The sequence below is a fragment of the Nicotiana tomentosiformis genome, chromosome 4 (assembly GCF_000390325.3).
Source record: "Nicotiana tomentosiformis chromosome 4, ASM39032v3, whole genome shotgun sequence".
Taxonomy (NCBI): Eukaryota; Viridiplantae; Streptophyta; class Magnoliopsida; order Solanales; family Solanaceae; genus Nicotiana; species Nicotiana tomentosiformis.
Window position 1 is genome coordinate 2,117,307 of NC_090815.1, and position 22,522 is coordinate 2,139,828.

The following is a 22,522-nucleotide window of genomic DNA, read 5'->3' on the forward strand; positions in this document are numbered from 1 at the left end:
AATTGAGGCTGCACAAGCCATTGTCTCTATGAGACGAACATGTTTCTTTATTATTCTTTTTGGCTTGCTGGTTGCTATTGATTCAAGTTGTTGTTGGGGTTCCTGAGTTGGAATCTCCCCTTCCATTGACTCTTCTTCCAGGAAAAAATCTTCTATTGTTTCCTCGTTTTCTCCATGTGTTGGGAAAATTAATTTTCCCTCAAACTCCCCCTGCTTTGAAGCACCATCAGTTTGTTTGACATCTTCAAATGTCACCTTATCTATTATGGAAGATTTATCAAAGGTAATATCTCTGCTGAATATAACTTTTCTTGTCTCTGGACACCATAATCGGTATCCTTTGACTCCAGAAGTAATCCCCATAAATATACCTTTCTTTGCCCTCGGATCCAATTTTGACTCTTTCACATGATAATATGCAATTGAGCCAAACTCATGTAAAAAATTATAATCTTCAGCAGGTTTTCCATACCATTTTTCAAATGGTGTCTTGCCTCCAATAGCGGCAGATGGTAGACGATTAATGAGGTGGCATGCATATGTTATTACCTCAGCCCAAAATTCTTTGCCCAAGCCAGCATTGGACAACATACACCGAACCTTCTCCAGCAATGTCCAGTTCATGCGTTCTACCACTCCATTCTATTGTGGTGTATTTCTGACGGTGAAATGTCTCAAAATGCCATCATCTTCACAAATCTTATTGTAAAGATCATTTTTGTATTCTCCACCGTTATCTGTGCGAAGACACTTTATCTTTCTGCCTGTTTGAGTCTCTATCATCGCCTTCCATTTAAGAAAAATTCCCAGCACCTCATCTTTGATTTTCATAGTATACACCCATACTCTCAGGGAAAAGTCATCAATAAAGGTTACAAAATAGTGTTTCCCACCTAATGAAGGTGTTTTGGAAGCACCCCAAACATCAGAGTGAACATAATCCAAAATACTTTTAGTATTATGGATTGCTGTTCCAAATTTAACCCTTTTTTGTTTTTCCTTGACACAATGCTCACAAAACTCCAAATTGCAAGTCTTTACTCCTTTTAACAATCCTTGATCTGATAAAATCTTTAAGGATTTTCCTCCAGCATGTCCCAAGCGTATGTGCCATAGCTTGGTTGCTTCTGCCTCCTTGTCATCACTGGATATCACTGTTGCTGTCCCAATAACTGTACTACCACGATAGTGGTACATGTTATTATTTTGCCGGATTTCCTTTATTACCACTAGTGCACCAGAGCATATTCTCATTACCCCATTTTCTGCAACGACTTTGAGCCCCTTTAACTCTAGGGCTCCTACAGAAATGAGATTTTTCTTCAATTCCGGTACGTATCGAACATCTGTTAATGTTCTGATCAATCCATCATGGTTCCTTAATCGGATTGAACCAATACCATATGCGGTAAGAGGATTGTTATTTGCTGTGTGAATAACTCCACATTCTCCTTCTTGAAAATCAACGAACCAGTCCTTGTTGGGACACATATGATAGCTACAAGCTGAATCCATCAGCCATATGTTAGATGGTTTGAATGGCTCAGTTGTAACTAGCGAGAAATCAGAGTCGTCACAATCAGCTACATTTGAATCCATGACAACCTTTCCATTGTTAGGTTTGGCCTTGTTTTTAAACTTTGGACAGTCTTTCTTCCAATGCCCATTTTCTCGGCAAAAGGCACATTCATCTTTGCTGGGTCTAGATCTTGACTTGGATCTTCCTTTCTTCGTTCTCATATGATTTTGAGAACGACCTCTCACGACCAGTGCTTCTCCTTCTCCACTCTTTTGTTTTTCTCTCTTTATTTGTTCATAGCTGTACAAGGCAGAACAAACTTCTTTGAGAGACACTTCATCATTCCCATGAAGTAGAGTAGTTTTGAGGTGCTCGTACTCATCGGGAAGTGAACTTAATAACATTAAGGCCATATCTCCATCACTAAAAGTCACGTCCATATTCTGCAAATCTGTCGCCAACTTATTAAAGCTGGTGATATGATCATTCATTGTAGTACCAGGAACATATGTGAAGCGTAACCGTCTTTTTTTCATGTAAAGTTTATTTTGACTGTTTTTCTTCAAGAATTTATCCTCCAATGCATTCCACAATTTACTTGCAGAAGTTTCTTTTGTTTATGGATACTTCTATTCTCTTGTGAGGTAAGATCGAATGGTACTACAAGCAACGCGGTTGATAATCTTCCAATCTCCTTCTCCGATATTGTCTGGTTTATTTTCTTCTATGGCAATATCTAGCCCTTGTTGAAAAAGGACATCAAGAACTTCAGCTTGCCACATCCCAAAATGTCCTGACCCGTCAAAAATTTCAACTGCAAATTTCGCATTTGACATAATTCTTGTCATAATTGAAGATGCCAACGACGTATTACTGACACCTGATGTGGACTCTTCATTTTTATTATCTCCCATTTTGCTATAGATACTATTTATTTGCTGACAGTACAGAACACCAAAGTACTTCTTTTCTGATGTGGAAGTTCAGACTATGCTGCAACCACAGAGCATACTAAGATAGAACCTTGGCTCTGATACCAATTGTTGCGGAAGCCGAATATATAGAGAGTGATTAAATCACAACTACTATATCTAAAGGTAGCTAATAAATAGTAAATGAGCCAATAAGAAAATGAACACCAGAAATTAACGAGGTTCTACAAAATTTAATTTTTTTGCCTAGTCCTCGGACACAATCAACTCAAATTTATTTTAATCCAAAAATACAAGTGAAATACTACAAGAGAGAAAGAAGATTCAAATGCCTTAGGAGATACGAAGGCAAGTGAGAGATGTTTACAAATGAACAAAACCCTTGCTATTTATAGAAGAGAAATGACCTTAATAATGTCATGCATAACATCATATTAAGTGTGAACATGCAATGTAAATGCATGAAAAATGCATCTACCAATTTCTTCCTAAAAGGAGGCTTCAAATGTTCACACTAGTTCACATTAATCTTGTCAAAATTCAACATTATGGTCTCCCCGACTACTATGTTGGTTTAGCCCCTTACAAATAAAGAGACGGATCCAAGATTTAAATTTTATGGGTTCAATATTTAAGATTTTTAGTATTGAACCCATCATATTTTCAAAGTTATGGGTTCATATTCACTGTTTCTTACAGTTTTAATAAATCTTTACACATAAATTTATGCTCCGACTCAAAAGTTATGGGTTCAATTGAACCGTAGTTATAGTGCCAGATACGCCCTGCTTACAATCGTCAGGCCAGGGTCCGCACCAACGCCTTAAATCCATCCGATATAGCCAAGATTCGCTTCCTTGACCTTCCAATAACTCCTGACCTTTCCACTGCCCCTCGATCCCAATGTCTTGAGCAAAATACCTGTATCTTTATATCCACTATGGAATGTTTGTATGCTTTTACGCGACCCCTTTGCTTCCTTCTTACGAGATATTTCATTTAAAGCAAGACGAGTTGTTGTTGTTCATGATTCTTTAATGTCCTATAATGTTCAGGATGTTTCCTCATTATGCTGAATCTGTCAAGACCCAATTTTTCCTATAGGCCGTGATGACGCTTAACGTCGCCCCTAGACAAGCCAACTAGTTATATGTAGTCTTCATTTCCCAATGCTGAATCCTATATCTTTAACTGCATTTCTAGTTGCGAAATGTGCTGTAGTCATATATGCACAGCAGCGGGGTTGCCTATCCCGCTTTCACAAGAACTACTTCAAAGGCTACCTTGATGTTACAGTGATGAAATCAAACACCTAGGAAGTTTTCAGGTTTAGTATATAGGTATTAGTGCTGGTGATATCTATAATACAAGCCGTTTATGTATCTTTTGGAACGTCAACTTCATTTTCTGATGAACAAATCAAGGAGCTCGCGATGGGATTAGAGCGAAGCAAACAAAAGTTCATATGGGTGTTGAGAGATGCCGATAAAGGAGATATCTTTACAGGAGAAGCTAGAAGATTTGAGTTGCCAGAAGGTTTTGAGGAAAGACTAAAAGGGGTAGGCTTATTAGTTAGAGAATGGGCACCACAACCAGAAATCTTGGCTCATTCGTCGACAAGTGGATTCATGAGTCATTGTGGTTGGAATTCTTGCATAGAGAGCATTACTATGGGAGTGCCAATAGCTGCTTGGCCAATGGATTGTGATCAACCAAAAAATGGTTTTCTGGTGACGGAAATATTGAAAATTGTCGCGACCCTAAATTCCTACCTTCGGGACCGTGATGACGCCTAACATTTCACTTGCTAGGCAAGCCAACGTTAGAATATAATTAGTCATTTTAACACAATTTTAAATTAATTAATAACAAAAAAACAAATGCGGAAATAAAGTAAATAATCCATAATAAATGTGATATATAAATATCATCCCAGATCTGGAGTCACAAGTGCATGAGCTTCTAGAATAATATAAATAAAGGTCTGAATAAAATTCAAGTTGTTTGAAATATAATACACACCTGAGATAAGATAGAAGGGGACTTCAGAACTGCGAACGCTGTGCAATTATACCTCAAGTCTCCACTGGTAGCTGTATCCGGACAAATCTACAGTGCGCCGCTGGGACCAACTCCGAAATCTGCACAAGAAGTATAGAGTGTAGTATCAGTACAACCGACCCCATGTACTGGTAAGTGTCGAGCCTAACCTCAACGAAGTAGTGACGAGCCTAAGGCAGGTCGCTTACATTAACCTGTACTTAATAATAATAATAATAATAATAATAATAATAATAATAATAATAATAATAATAATAATAATAATAATAATAATAATAATAATAATAACGGGAATAGTAGTAAGACCCGATCCCCCAATATATTTATTTTCATTTCCGTTGCGGCGTGAAACTCGATCCCCCCATATATTTTAACAACACTTAAATGTAATAAAAATACTCCAATAAATACCACGTTCAATGAGAAACTATTAAGCATCCAGGCATACAATAATTATAATTTATTTATGAAACAAACAATGACGAGTAGCAATTAATGGTGGACATCAGGGAGAAAATAGGCAGTCTAATATTTAATATGCTAAATGTCAAGTAGCAACTAAGACACATAAATCAAGTAAGCATGTAACAATTATTGCAGGAATTCAAGAATTAATATTAGACAAGGAATATGAGAGAAACAATTATTATAACAATTAATTCGTGTCTTAAAATAATTTAAAATGTTTAAATAATTAAGCAAATAATTAATTTAACAAAGTATAGGCACTCGTCACCTTGCCTATACATCGATACACATGAAATTCACATAGCAAATAATTCAAGGGTTCTATTCCCTCAAGTCAAGGTTAACCACGACACTTACCTTGCTTTGCAACCAAATTCAAGAATTCAATAAACCTTTGCCTCGCGAATTCGTGTCCGAAATCCTCAAATCTAGTCATAAACAATTCAATATACTCAATACAAATCGTAGGAATTAATTCCATACGAATTTATAATTTTTTCGGATTAAAATCCGAAATTTATTTAAAACATTTAACAGTAGGACCCACTTCTCGAATCCCGGAAACACTCACGAAATCCGAACATCCATTCCGATACGAGTTCAACCATACAAGAATTATCGAATTCCGACATCGGATTGGCTTTCAAATATTTATTTTACATTTTTGGAAGATTTTATAAAAATATGAATTTTCTTCCATAAATTCACGGATTCATGATGTAAATGAGTATGGAATCATGAAATATAATCAATATAGGATAAGGAACACTTACCCCAATATTTTTCCGTGAAAATTTCCTTACCTGAGCTCAAAATCTTTAATAATGAAAAATGAGATGACATCTGATTTCTAGAACTTAAGTTTTGTTGTCCAGGAATTTCTTCTTCACGAACGCGATAGCACCCTCGCGTTCGCGAAGCACATTTTTGTGTTGTCCTAGATTTCTTCTTCGCGAACGCGAGGGCAGTCTCACGAACGTGATGCCTTGCCAAACTTGGCCTTCGCGAATGCGGTCTCCCCTTCGCGAACGCGAAGCCTTATCGCCTGGTGCCCAGCCAGGCCTCGCCCTTCTATGCAAACGCGAACGCTCCCACGCGTTCGCGATGAACAATGCCCTCTACCCCTTCGCAAACGCGGTCCCCTCTTCACGAACGCGAAGAGTAAATTTCTCCTACCTCCAGTTCCTCTTCGCGAATGCGTGACCTCTATCGCGAACGCGAAGAAGGAAACCATACAGTGCATCAGAAAAATTCCAACAGAGTACCAAGTCCAAAATTCAACCTGTTAACCATCTGAAACTTACCCGAGGCCCCCGGGACCTTAACCAAATACACAACCAAGTCCTAAAACATCATACGAACTTAGTCGAAACCTCAAATCACATCAAACAACGCTAAAACCAGAAATATTACCATAATTCAAGCTTAAGGGACTTAAGAATTTTCAACTTCTACATTCGATGCCGAAACCTATCAAATCAAGTCCGATTGACCTCAAATTTTGCACACAAGTCATAAATAACATAACGGACCTAAAAAAAATTTCAGAACTCGAATCCGACCCCGATATCAATAAAAGCCAATTTGTGGTCAAACTTTGAAATCTTTAAGCCTTTAAGCTTCTAGTTTTCGCCAACTGGCGATAATTCAAGCTAGGGACCTCTAAATTAAATTCTGGGCATACGCCCATGTCCCAAATTATGATACGGACCTACCGAAACTATCAAAATACTGATCCAAGTCTGTTTGCTCAAAATATTGATCAAAGTCAACTTAGTTGAGTTTTAAGGCTCTATTTCATATTTTAATCAATTTCTCATGTAAAGACTTTTTGGAAAATTATACGGACTGCGCATGCAAGTCGAGGAATGATAAATAGTGCTTTTTGAGGTCTTAGAACATAGAAATAAGTAATAAATTTAAAGATGACCTTTTGGGTCATCACATTCTCCACCTCTAAAATAAACGTTCGTCCTCGAACGAAATTAGAAAAAGTACCTGAGCTGGTGAAAATGTTTGAATATTTACTCTGTATGTCCGACTGGGACTCCCAGGTAGATACTTCTACCGGTTGACCTCTCCATTGTACCCTAACTGAAGGATAACTCTTAGACCTCAACTGTCGGACCTGCCGGGCTAGAATTGCTACCGGTTTCTCTTCATAAGTTAAATCTTTGTCCAATTGGACTGAGCTGAAATCTAGTACATGAGACGGATCATCATGATATTTTCGAAGCATAGACACATGGAACACCGGATGAACTGCTGATAAATTAGGTGGTAGTGCAAGCATGTAGGTTATTTCACCCACCCTTTCAAGATTTTCAAAGGGCCCTATATACCTAGGGCTCAACTTGCCCTTCTTTTCGAACCTCATTACACCTTTCATAGGTGAAACCTGGAGCAATACTCTTTCTCCAACCATGAATGCAATATCACGAATTTTACGATCGGCATAACTTTTTTGCCTAGACTGCTCTTTGCGAAGTTGATCTTGAATAACCTTGACCTTATCCAAGGCATCCTGTACCAAATCGGTACCCAACAATCGAGTCTCTCCCGGTTCAAACCAGCCAACTGGCGATCGGCATCATCTTCCTATAATGCCTCATATGGAGCCATCTGAATGCTTGACTGGTAGCTACTATTATAAGAAAACTCCGCAAGTGGCAAGAACTGATCCCAAGAACCTCCAAAGTCTATAACACGCTTGTGAAGCATATCTTCTATCTGAATAGTGCGCTCTGACTGTCCATCTGTCTGTGGATGAAATGATGTACTCAACTCAATCCGCGTGCCTAACTCACGTTTTACAGTCCTCCAGAAGTGTGGGGTAAACTGCGTACCTCGATCTGAAATAATAGACACGGGCACACCGTGAAGGCGAACAATCTCACGAATGTAAATTTCAGCTAGCCGCTCTGAAGAATAGGTAACTGCCGCTGGAATGAAATGTGCTGACTTGGTCAACCTGTCTACAATGATCCAAACTGCGTCAAATTTTCTCTGAGTCCGTGGGAGCCTAACAACAAAATCCATAGTGATACGCTATTACGCTCCGCAGTATTACGTCGATGTTACACTTTACAGTATTATATTACGATGATGTTACGCTCCACAGTATTATATTACGACGATGTTACACCCCATATTTTAGTACGTGAAAGTACGCCATAAGTAAATTGATGGAAGTTCGGAAATGAGATGTTACATCCCGTATTTTCGTGTATTAAAGTTTCATCGTAAGTTAATCGACGTAAGTTCGGGAATGAGATTATTTTGAGATTATAAGCATTATGCTATTTCAAACAAGTGATGAGTAAATTCGTGAAGGTGAGAGGGTAAGCAAATCGAAGAAAATGAATTTCGTCGAAATTTGACATTTTGAGATAAAATACGGTCCAAGCTACAATACCCCGTATTTATGGACTAGTGCCATACAAGGTACCACTTGACCATGATAGTAAGGTGTATAAAGTATATTAAAAGTGAGTAGTATTTTAAGTAATTTGAGATAATTCTTAATTATGTGGGTAATTGGTTAATTATTAGATTAGTGGGGGATTAATGAATTGATTAAAGAAAGGGGGTGAATATTTGGATAAGTCTTAGGGAGGCTCAATGTGGCAGCCAAGAGCAAGGTAAATGTGACTCTTAAATTAGGTTGAAAGGTGGCATAATTTGGACATTCTTTGGCCAAGTCTTACTTATCAAGGTGGGGCCCACGCCACCAAGAATTAAAAACTTCTCTACAATCATAAATAAAGCTTCAGCAAACTCATTCAAAACAATAGCAACGTGATTTGCAACAAATATTCCTTAGCATCTTAGCAACGTGACATGTTTTTGCAATTCTAAGGAAGTCCGGTATAATCTTTCTCAAGAATATCATACGGATTTTTCCTACTAAGCAACAAGGCACACAATAATTATAATTTATTTATGAAACAAACAACGACAATTAACAATTTATTTAAGGAAATCAGTGAGAAAATAGGCAGTTTAATATTTAATATGCTAAATGTCAAATAGCAATTAAGACACATAAGTCAAATAAGCATGTAACAATTATTACAGGAATTCAAGAATTTATATTTGACAAGAATATGAGTGAAACAATTATTATAACGATTAATTCGTGTCTTTAAACAATTTAGGATGTTTAAGCAATTAAGCTAACAATTTATCTGACAAAGTATAGGCACCTGTCACCTTGCCTATACATCGTTATGCATGAAATTCACATAACAAATAATTCAAGGGTTCTATTCCCTCAAGTCAAGGTTAACCACGACACTTACCTCGCTTTGCAACCAAATTTCAAGAATCCAATAAACCTTTGCCTCGCGAATTCGTGTCCGAAATCCTCAAATCTAGTCATAAACAATTCAATATACTCAATACAAATCATAGGAATTAATTTCATATGAATTTATAAATTTTCCAGATAAAAATCCAAAATTCATTTTAAAAATCAACAGCGGGACCCACGTCTCGAATCCCGGAAAAACTCACGAAATCCAAACACCCGTTCCGATATGAGTTCAAACATACAAAAATTATCGGATTCCGACATCAGATTGGCTTTCAAATCTTCATTTTATATTTTTGGAAGATTTTATAAAAATCTAATTTTCTTCCATAAATTCACGGATTCATGATGTAAATGAGTATGAAATCATGAAGTATAATCAATATAAGATAAGGAATACTTACCCCAATGTTTTTCCATGAAAATCGCCCAAAAATCGTCTTACCCGAGCTCAAAATCGAAAATGATAGAAAATGAGACGAAATCCCATTTCCAGAAGTTAAGTTCTGTTTGCCTAGATTTCTACTCATCGCGATCACGGGAATTCATTCGCGATCGCGTAGAACAATTTCTGCATGGGTCCATTTTACTCTTTGCGATCGCGAAGCATATTTTGGCTGCCCATATTTTTAACTCTACGCGATCGCGTAAATGGTCATGCGACAACGGAGAATATTTTCTCAGCCTTACGCGATCGCGTACTGACTTGTGCGATCGCGTAGCACAAATGGCATGCCCAGCTTCTGCCTTCATTCCTTCTATGCGAACGCGGCTTGACCCTCGCATTCGCAGTGCACTGGAAGTTAACCTTCCGCGATCGCATACCTATCTTCGCGAACGCGAAGGGTAAAACTCACGGTTCACAATTTCCTCTTCGCGATCGCAGGAATGGCTTCGCGATCGCGAAGCACAATGCACCAGATGACAGCAGAAGCTAAAAAACCAGATTTTTCTCAAAGTTCAAATGGTCCGTAGGCTATTCGAAACTCACCCGAGCCCTCGGGGCTCCAAACCAAACATGCACACAGGTCCAAAAACCTCATACGAACTCGCTCGCGCTATCAAAACACCAATTTAACGCCTAGAATTACGAATCGGACACCAAATCAAATAAAATTTTTAAGAAAACTTTAAAACTTCTATTTTCACAACCGATCGTCCGAATCACGTCAAATCAACTTCGTTTTTCACCAAATTCGACAGACAAGTAATAAATGACATAACGAACCTATGAAAATTTTCAGAATTCAAATCCGACCCGATATCAATAAAACTCAATTTGTAGTCAAACTTTGAAATCTTTAAGCCTTTAGGCTTCTAGTTTTTGCCAACTGGAGATAATTTAAGCTAGGGGCCTCCAAATTAAATTTCGGGCATACGCCCAAGTCTCAAATCACGATACGGACCTACCGGAACTGTCAAAACACTCATCTGAGTTCATTTGCTCAAAATATTGACCAAATCAACTCAGTTGGGTTTTAAGGCTCTATTTCACAGTTTAATCCTTTTTTCATATGAAAACTTTCCGGAAAATTAAACGGACTGCGCACGCAAGTTGAGGAATGATAAATAGTACTTTTCAAGGTCTTAGCATACATAATTCATTATTAAATTTAAAGGTGACCTTTTGGGTCATCACACCCGAGCTCAAAATCTTGTATAATGAAAAATGGGACGAAATCCCATTTCTAGAACTTAAGTTCTGCTGTCTCGGAATTTCTTCTTCGCGAAATATACCTAGGGCTCAACTTGCCCTTCTTTCCAAACTTCATTACACCTTTCATAGGTGACACCCAGAGCAATATTCTTTCTCCAACCATGAATGCAATATCATGAACTTTACGGTCGGCATAACTCTTTTGCCTAGACTGAGCTGTGCGAAGTCGGTCCTGAATAACCTTGACCTTATCCAAGGTATCCTGTACCAATTCGGTACCCAACAACCTAGCCTCTCCTGGTCCAAACCATCCAACTGGCGAACGACATCGCCTCCACAATGCTTCATATGGAGCCATCTGAATGCTCGACTGGTAGCTATTATTATAAGCAAACTCTGCCAGTGGCAAGAACTGATTCCAAGAACCTCCAAAGTCTATAACACAAGCGCAAAGCATATCCTCCAATATCTGGATGGTGCGCTCTGACTGTCCGTCTGTTTGTGGATGAAATGTTCTACTCAACTCAACCCGCGTGCCTAAATCACGTTGTACAACCCTCCAAAAATGTGAGGTAAATTGCGTACCTCGATCTGAAATAATAGACATGGGCACACCGTGAAGGCGGACAATCTCACGAATGTAAATTTCAGCTAACCGCTCTGAAGAATACATAACTACCACCGGAATGAAATAGGCTGACTTGGTCAACCTGTCCACAATGACCCAAACTGCATCAAATTTTCTCTAAGTCCGTGGGAGCCCAACAACAAAATCCATAGTGATACGTTCCCACTTCCACTCAGGAATTTCTAACTTCTGAAGCAAACCACCAGGTCTCTGATACTCGTACTTCACTTGTTGACAATGTAGACACCGAGCTACATATGCAACTATATCCTTCTTCATTCTCCTCCACAAATAATGTTGTCGTAAATCTTAATACATTTTGGCGGCACCTGGATGAATAGAATACCTGGAACTGTGGGCCTCTTCCAGAATTAATTCACAAAGCCCATCCACATTAGGCACACAAATATGACCCGACATTCGCAAAACTCCATCTTCCCCCACAACAACCTATTTGGCATCACTGTGCCGCACCGTGTCCTTAAGGATAAGCAAATGCGGATCATCATATTGTCACTCTCTGATGCGCTCGTATAAAGAAGACCGAGCGATTGTGCAAGCTAGAAACTGACTGGGTTCTGAAACATCTAACCTCACGAACTGATTAGGTAAAGTCTGAACATCTTCAACTAACTACCTCTCACCAAACGGAATATACGCAACACTGCCCATACTCACAACCTTTCTACTCAAAGCATCAACCACCACATTGGCCTTTCCGGGGTGATACAAAATAGTGATATCATAGTCTTTCAACAACTCCAACCATCTTCTCTTCCTAAAATTGAGATCCTTTTGTTTGAACAGATATTGAAGGCTATGATGATCGGTAAATAACTCACACGAGACACCATAGAGGTAATGCCTCCAAATCTTCAGTGCGTGAACAATGGCTGCCAATTCTAAGTCATGGACATAATAATTCTTCTCGTGAACTTTCAATTGTCGCGATGCATATGCAATCACCCTGCCATCTTGCATTAATACTGCACCAAGCCCAATGTGAGATGCATCACAATATACCGTATAAGATCCTGAACCTGTGGGTAATACCAACACTGATGCCGTAGTCAAAGCAGTCTTGAGCTTCTGAAAGCTCAACTCAAACTAGTCTGACCATCTGAATAGGACACCTTTCTGGGTTAGTCTGGTCAATGGGCTTGCTATAGATGAAAACCCTTCCACGAACCGACGATAATAACCTGCCAAACCTAGGAAACTCCGGATCTCTGTAACTGAAGTAGGTCTAGGCCAATTCTGAACAACCTCAATCTTCTTAGGATCCACCTTTATGCCTTCTGCCGATACAACATGCCCCAAAAAGGCAATTGAGTCTAACCAAAATTCACATTTTGAAAATTTGGCATATAACTAATTATACTTCAAAGTCTGAAGCACACTCCGAAGATGCTGCTCATGCTCCTCTCGACTGCTGGAGTAAATCAAGATATCATCAATGAATACAACCACAAAAGAATCCAAATAGGGCTTGAACACCCGATTCATCAAATTCATAAATGTTGCTGGGGCATTTGTCAACCCAAATGACATCACTAAGAATTCGTAATGCCCATACCGAGTCCGAAAAGCTGTCTTAGGGACATCAGAAGCCCTAATCTTCAACTGATTGTAACCAGACCTCAAATCGATCTTCGAAAATACCTTGGCACCCTGAAGCTGATCAAATAAGTCATCAATTCTTGGCAGCGGATATTTGTTTTTGATAGTGGCCTTGTTCAACTGCCTATAATCTATACACATCCGAATAGAGCCATCTTTCTTCTTTAGAAATAGTACTGGTGCACCCCAGGGCGAGATACTGGGTCTAATAAATCCCTGATCAAGTAAGTCTTGTAACAGCTCCTTCAATTCTTTCAAATCCGGCGGGGCCATACGGTATGGTGGAATAGAAATGGGCTGAGTGCCCAGAGCCAAATCAATACAGAAGTCAATATCTCTGTCATATGGCACCCCCGGCAAATCTGCAGGAAATACTTCTGGAAATTCACGAACAACTGGTACTGAGTCCATAGAATGAACATCTGCACTAGGATCGCGAATATAAGCCATATAGGCTAGACACCCTTTCTCGACCATACGTAGAGCTTTTACATAAGAAATAACCCTACTGGTAGAATGACCAAGAGTTCCTTTCCACTCTAACCGAGGTAGCCCCGACATGGCTAGGGTCACTGTCTTGGCATGACAATCCAATATAGCATGATAACGTGACAACCAATCCATACCCAAGATGACATCAAAATCTACCATATCAAGAAGTAGAAGATCCACACTAGTCTCAAGACTACCAATAGTAACCACACACGAATGATAGACATGATCTACTACAAAAGAGTCTCCCACCGGTGTAGATACACATACAGAAGCACTCAAAAAAACTCAAGGCACAACCAAATATGAAGCAAAATAGGAGGACACATAGGAATAAGTAGATCCTGGATCAAATAGAACTGAAGCATCTCTATGACATACTGGAATAATACCTGTGATCACAACATCAGATGACTCGACCTCAGGCCTAGCTGGAAAAGTATAAAATCGGGGCTGGGCCCTACCACTCTGAACTGCGTCTCTGGGACGGCCTCTAACTGGCTGGCCTCCACCTCTAACGGTCTGAACTCCACCTCTAATGGCCTGACCTCCACCTCTAGCTGCCTGACACCTACCTCTAACTAGCTGAGTAGGCGGTGAAACAACCAGTGCCGGTATGATGGCACGAGAATCCTGCCGAGATCTGTTACTCAAAAACCTAGGGCAATACCTCCTGATGTGACCAATATTCCCATACTCATAACACCCATCCTGATGTCGTGGCTGCTGAAGCTAAAGTTGACCCGAACGTGCTGGATAACCGTTGTAGTGACTCTAGAGTGGTGGTGCGCTGATAAGAGATGAATGTGCACTAAATGCTAGCTGCCCAGAGTAAAGCATAAAAGGACCGTGACTCCCTGAAGCACCGGGAGATGCCTGAAGTGCTGAATGAAATGGTCTGGGAGGATGACCTCTACCAAAATTAATCCTGCCTCCAGACGAGGCACCACTGAAACCACCGAACTGATGAGGCCTTTTATCAGACCTCTGCCCTCTCTCCTGCACAAGAACCATCTCGATCCTCCTCGCGACATTAGCAGCCGCCTGAAAAGAAATCTCACTTCCGGTCTCCTTGGCAATCTGAAGCCTAATAGGGTGAGAAAGTCCCTCAATAAACCTCCTCACACTCTCTCCATCGATAGGTAGTAAAAGGAGAGCATGACGGGCTAAATCCACAAAACGGGACTCATACTGAGTAACATTCATACTGCCCTGCTATAGACGCTCAAATTGCCTGCGGTAATCCTCTCTCAATGTGATAGAGAGGAATTTCTCTAGAAATAGCCGTGAAAACTGCTCCCAGGTCAATGCAGGCGATCCAACTGGTCCGGTCAATGTATAATCTCTCCACCACCTCTTGGTGGAACCCATCATCTAAAATACAGCAAAATTGACCCTATTGGTCTCAACTATACCCATGTTCCGCAGTACCTCATGAAAACGGTCAAGATAGTCCTGTGGGTCCTCAGAAAGTGTACCACTGAAGTGAACTGGAAAGAACTTAGTAAACTTATCCAGTTTCAATAAGGCCTCAGAAGACATGGCGGGCCTATCACCGGCCTGTGCCGCAACAACTAGCTGAACTACCCCAACTGGCGGGACTGCTGGAGCCTGATTCTAGGGAGCCATCTGCTCCAGAGCGGGAGTAGTGGGAGTTTGTGCTCCTCCCCCAGCCTGTGAGACGGCTGGTGCCACTGGAAATATACCATTCTAGGCCACGCCCTCCATAAGACTTACCAAACGGACTAGAGCGTCCTGAAGCACTGGAGTAGCTACAAATCCTTCTGGGATTTGAACTGGTCCAACTGGTACAGACTGAACTGGAACCTCCTCCTGAAGATCCACCTGAGGTTCTACAATAGGTGTTGCTGCTCGATCTCTAGACTGAGCTCTACCTCTGCCTCGGCCTCGACCTCTAGCACTGGTCATAGTTGCCACCGGTGGTTCGGGTCCCTATCCGTCGGTAGATGTTTTACGTGTTCTCGCCATCTGCGAGAGAATAAGAATAGAATGGTTCAATTATAGATGATTGAATAAGATCGCACGACAGAGTAAGAAAGAAGTGATATTGTTCCTAAACCTTATAGCCTTTGAAAGATAAGTACAGACGTCTCCATATCAATCCTTCAAGCTCTACTAAGTTTGCTCGTGACTCGTGAGACCTATGTAACTTAGTGCTCTGATACCAACTGTCACGACCCGAAATTCCCACCTTCGGGACCGTGATGGCGCCTAACATTTTACTTGCTGGGCAAGCCAACGTTAAAATATAATTAGCCATTTTAACAAATATTTTATTAATTAATAACAAAGAAACAAATGCGGAAGTAAAGTCTGAAATATAGTGAATAATCCATAATAATAGCGATGTCTAAATACCATCCGAGAATTGGTGTCACAAGTGCACGAGCTTCTAGAATAATACAAATAAAGGTCTGAATAAAATTCAAGTTCTTTGAAATATAATACACAATTGAGATAATATAGAAGGGGACTTCAGAACTGCGAACGATGTGCAGTTATACCTCAAGTCTCCACTGGTAGCTGTATCAGGGAAAATCTACAGTACGCCGCTGGGACCAACTCCGAAATCTGCACAAGAAGTGCAGAGTGTAGTATCAGTACAACCGACCCCATGTACTGGTAAGTACCGAGCATAACCTCAACGAAGTAGTGACGAGGCTAAGGCGGGTTACTTACATTAACCTGTACGCAATAATAGTAATAACACCAATAATAATAACAGGAATATTAGTAAGACGAGTAAGTAATATTAAAAATTGAAATCCTCTCAGCAGTCACAATCCCTCAATATTTTTCCATTGCGGCGTGCAATCCGTTCCCCCAATATAAACTTTAAACAAGTCTGTTGCGGCGTGCAACCCAATCCCCCAATATAGACTTTTAAATGAGTTTGTTGCGGCGTGCAACCCGCTCCCCCAATATATTTTAACAACTCATAAATGTAATAACAATTACTCCAATAAATACCACTTTCAATGAGAAACTACTAAGCAACAAGGCACACAATAATTATAATTTATTTATGAAACAAACAACGATAAATAACAATTTATTTATGAAAATCACGGAGAAACTAGGCAGTTTAATATTTAATATGCTAAATGTCAAATAGCAATTAAGACACATAAGTCAAATAAGTATGTAACAATTATTGCAGGAATTCAAGAATTTATATTTGACAAGAATATAAGTGAAACAATTATTATAACGATTAATTCGTGTCTTAAAACAATTTAGGATGTTTAAGCAATTAAGCTAACAATTAATTTGATAAAGTATAGGCACCCGTCACCTTGCCTATACATCATTACTGTCACGACCCAAAGTAACCTCAGTCGTGATGGCGCCTATCGTGGAACAAGGCAAGTCGACTCATTTCCAAAACAAACCGATATTTTCATTTTCAAGATAATTTCAAGGTTATTTAACATAAAACCTCCATTTAAAGAGTTCAAATAAAAGAAAAACAGAAGTGCGGAAAAGAAAAGCTCGACATCGGGGTGTCACTAGTCATGAGCATCTTCTACAAGCTGTCTAACAATATCAAGGCTAACTCAGCCTGGAAAATAGCTAAATACAACTAGAGGAAGATAAGAGGGAGAAGAGCAGGGGTTGCGATCGCCAAACAACTACCTTGCTATCTCCAAGAAAATCTGCAACCAGAACACTCAATAACCGCTACCGTGTCCAGCTACACCTGAATCTGCACACAAGGTGCAGGGAGTAACGTGATTACGCCAACTCAGTAAGTAACAACAATAAATAAAAACTGAGCAGTAGTGACGGGCAATAAAGCATATAACATTCATATCAGGAAATCTCAGTAAAGTACCACATGCTCTTAAAAATCAAGATTTGAATAAAACATCTCGTTTAAAACCAATTCCAGTAAAAATCATTTAAAGACATTTTTCGAACAGTTTTTCTAACAAAGGCTCAATGCAAAGGTGAGCAAAAATGATGAAATCATAATCAACCCCTCGATTTCTGCCCAGGTTTTTCGCACCTGCGGCCATTTTCTCGCACCCGCGCGACCGCACCTGCGGTCCAAGAAGCCTCACCTACGCAACTCACTTAATCACCCAGCTTCCGCACCTGCGGACACCTTCCTCGCACCTGCGGACTCGCATCTGCGGTCCCAGGTGCGCATCTGCGAAACCAGCCCAAACTCCTCATCTCCGCATCTGTGCTCAAGGCCTCGCACCTGCGGGCTCGCAGATGCAGCCAATTCTTCGTACCTGCGTTCTAAGCCTTGGCCCAATGTCGCCCGCACCTGCGCACTCCCCACGCGCAGCAGCGGCCTCGCACCTGCGACCCTTTTCTTGCGCAGGTGCGGAAATAGCAGAAGCAGCAGCTCCAACTGAAATTTCCAACTTCAACAAATCCGTACACCACCCGGAATCACCCAGAGGCCCTCGGGACCTCAACCAAAAATACCAACAAGTCATATATCAACATACAAACTTAGTCGAATCTTCGAGTCACTCAAAACAACATCCAAACACCAAATTACTCTCGGATTCAAGTCTAAGAACTTCTAAATTTCTAAATTCGGCAACCGATGCCGAAATCAACCAAACCATGTCCGAATAACCTCAAATTTTGCACACACTTCAAAAATGACACTACAGACCTACTCCAACTTCCGGAATTTCATTCTGACCCCGATATCAAATTTTTCACTGCCGACCGAAATCGTCAAATTTTCAATTTCGCCAATTCAAGCCTAATTCTATCACGGACCTCCAAATCACATTCCGGACGCACTCCTAAGTCCAAAATCACCTAACGGAGCAAACAGAACCATCAAAATTCCAATCCAAGGTCAAATGCTAAAGAGTCAAATTTTGGTCAACTCTCCCAATTTAAAGCTTCAACAATGAAATTCCTTCTTCCAATTCGATTCCGAAATACCTGCGACCCGAAACCAACGATTCACACAAGTCAAAGTACATCATACAGAGCTACTCATGCCCTCAAACAACCGAGCGAAGTGCAAATGTTCAAAACGACCGGTCGGGTCGTTACATCCTCCCCTACTTAAACATACGTTTGTCCTCGAACGTGCCTAGAGTTGTTCCAAAAGCCATCGCTGTGTAGCTTTCAGATGCACATACCCGAGGGTGATCCCACGTCACCCTATCCCATGCAGGTCCGATAGCACAGCATAACTGAAATTTCTCAATTCAACCTAGCCCACAAGCCTTCGAATCAAATTTCCAATATCCGAAATTTCCTATAAGATGAGAAGTTTGCATCTACATACCGTATAAGTCTGAACAATCTGTACCAAAAGCCGTAACCATAACTCAAATACTCAAATTCAAATACCGCATAGCTCGAATGCTCGAAGCAATGATTTCAATCACAGTATTGACTCAAATCAATCCAGTGCTAGTAATAACCGCATATCAAACAAACCCTCGTTCTAAAACCTTCATACAATGCCGATGATGAAAGAAACATACCGAATTCATAACCATTCATTAGACCATCAGGCCATGGAGCTCTCGTTCCTTATACAAGAACTATCGCAAATTTCAAAGCCGATTTTCGATATTATCCTCCTAATTATACCACAATCAAATCTGATAGCATCCATTCTAGGCCCAATGACCTCGTCTCCTCCAACACGACCACTCTAGTGACATGACCCATCAATACAATTTAAAGCCACAACCCGTGCAATCCGTGCACCAGATAACAACATTCCAAATGTACCCAATCGTAATAATGACCCAAACAGGAGAACCGTTCCCCAAGCTCAACGAGTACCACCCCGCTAAAATCAATAACCATGAGCAATTCGACATCAAGTACCCAAAGTGCATTACCATAACCACAGAGAAGCAAACGACACCATGCCACATAAAACCCGAAAGAACATGACCAATACGTCATCAACCAAGTAATATCCAATATTATTCTCGCTCAAATTCCGCTATAAGGCCACAATAGAACCGCACCATATGTGCATATAACCACGAATCACAACTCCTCGTAGCATAGAAGAGTAACTCACCGATCATTTCAGAGCACGAATAAGCTTCACATCAACCGAATGGCACATCCTTCAACAATAGCAGTATGAAGCCAATCAATCCGACTCGGTGTAGAATACACATCCTAATTGGGCCTACCAATGGGCTCCGAATCAACTATGGTCAGCCACCAATAGATAAACAACCTCCGAAAGTCCACAATGACGGAATCATAACACCTTCTATCATCTGGCAAGCTCCAGCCACAACTTCACAGCCCACCACCATGAAACAATCTGCTCATGAGAACTCCCAATCTTCAATTCCATAGAACACATGAATCACCCTATTTGATTCCACCTCCACCGCCCGAATGCCTAACACCTCTCTCATACACAATCCTCCCACGAGAAATACTTTGAAACTTCTTCCGTGCCACCTTGAAATTTTTTGAATATCAACAGTCGATCAACCAGGAGAGTGTAGCAATACCATCGAAGTACCCATAAATCAAAACACACTGCCCCTTCTGAAATGTACACTCTCATCAAGCTATACCAGATAGTAATATCATTTACCTAGTCATCGGAAACCGTTCATGCTGCCTAAGAATTTATGTCCTTCCCTTCAAAATTGAACTGTGACCTGGTACATGTAAATCTTATTCCCGCACAACATACCACATCTATTATGCCATCATGTGACAAGCATAAGAATTCCATTATCAACTCTGAGTCACTAGCAAATTACATACCTTATTAGTCAGAAACCTCTTTCTTGCTTCTTTCTAGGAGAAAATCATAACACATAACATGCTCCATACATCGGTAGAAATTATCCGGTTTAAACCATGGTAGAACCCATCATGAACACTTTGAAATCCATTTGCACATAATCAAGCTATCTGAATTGAATTCCTCTAACTTTACCAAGCCACACAGGTTGCCAAATCCGGGAGCATTACCACGAAACACCTGTAGATACTAGCCACGTCATAAGTACACAAATAACTGATCATACCCATTATTGTGCTACCCCAACTTACTTCCAAACTGTCCTATTTCCCCAGGTCCTTTCCAAATTGCCTTCAAATTGCTATTTTATTTCCTTATTAGAACACTACTATCCTTAACTAAAACTTGCCTCACGAACTCTAGCATAGAATCACACCGCCCTAAGGCTTATAAGCCACCGAATACCCTTTTTATGTATTCCAAAGGTTCCACAACCAAACATGCTTACTCCGAAGAGACTTTATAGGAACCTAAAACTGTTTTCTTCACCTTCTTGATACTGAAATGCATAATTCACAATGATATGAGATGCAACGAGTCTCAACACCGTTCAATGCAACTCCCAGTTTTCTAGCCATATTTATAAATCTTGAATCCATTGTAACCATTCTCGAATTAACCGACCAAACAGACCGAAACAACATGTGCCCCATTAGCACATCAACACCCAAGGGAATAAAGAGTAACCCTCACTCCTACGCTACCGAGCAAATTCCCGCTCCATGTACACTACATTCTCTATGAATAAACACTCAATTATTTTTATGGTCCTCCTATAACCATAGAGTGTAATACAACTTGTGTACAGAAATTCCTTTACCCGAGTCATCCTCAATCTCGACCTCTGCAAGTCATAACTGATTCACCGGCATACCCCGAACCGAAACTAATACGACCCATAACCGTGCAATCAACTCGTCGATAGAAGACTCCCCCACTTAGCCTTAAGCTGCAATAATATAAAATTAGAACCCGTAAGGATTTCTCCTTCTCAATTACCAAGGTCTCGCACCGTTAACCTACCAGACTTTTCGAAGTCTGTTATTAAGCCTTTCATGAACATTCTGAATCTCCAGCCAAAATTACACACGCAACCTCCTACCGAGTAGCTAGTAATATTCCTCGCAAAAGCTTCATCAACATCACGCCACCGCTAGCTGCACATAGGAGATAACCTACCTATGGAATTCCTTACTGACATCTCCCAATGACACTGCACTGAGTGCAACGACCACGAAATTCATAAATTCTCCTGAGTTCATGCTCGCCCACCATTTATATAAGTCTGCACTTTCCCTATTGACATCAACTGTACGTCAACAATACCTTCCGAACTCAAGTCATAATGCACCTGACACAATAATCAGATCTTCACGCCTCTATTCATATCAAACACACTCCTTTCTGCCATATTCAATTTTTTTTCCTTTGTACACTAACCATCACTCCAAATAGAGTATGCAGGCTGATTCACATATTAACATGATTCCAAACCATTCTACACTTTCTCAAGGCGCACGACTACCCTACTAGTGAATTCATATGCTAATCTGCCACTCTTACTTCAGTTAAATCATCTCCTTTAAGAAACTTCTCAACCTCTACTTCTCCTACTTGACCTGCTAGTACTTCAACCATCGCGAAACACTTCCCGCCATGTCTTCCCTCATATTTTTCTACCCAACTGCTGCATCAAATCAAAATGTATTTCTGTCGCACCTGAACCAATAAAATGTTACCGACTCTAAGTCTCTTCAAAGATTATCTTTCCCGAGCCATCGACATCAAAATACCCATTCGTAACCACCATTACTACACAACCACTTACTCTTATTGAGTTCAAACTCATTGACAGACATGAGAATTTAATTTGCCCCAAAATTTAACAACGTGAAAGATCTTTCAAAACATTCACACTCGAGACTGTACGTCGCATAAAAACGAAAATCAAGCACCCAATGGCCTTCCTTTACATTTCAAGAAAATACTTCTCATCACATTAACATAATCTTAACACTTCCCGCAGTTACGTCA

General features: G+C 40.3%; 1 protein-coding gene across 1 annotated transcript; it reads left to right on the plus strand.

Moving 5' to 3' along the window:
* The first annotated feature begins 3,884 nt into the window (after positions 1-3,884).
* Positions 3,885-4,247, plus strand: LOC138909172 (zeatin O-glucosyltransferase-like). The gene has a single exon (XM_070200357.1). The coding sequence runs from the start codon at positions 3,885-3,887 to the stop codon at positions 4,245-4,247; it is 363 nt and encodes a 120-aa protein (XP_070056458.1).
* The last annotated feature ends 18,275 nt before the right edge of the window (positions 4,248-22,522 follow it).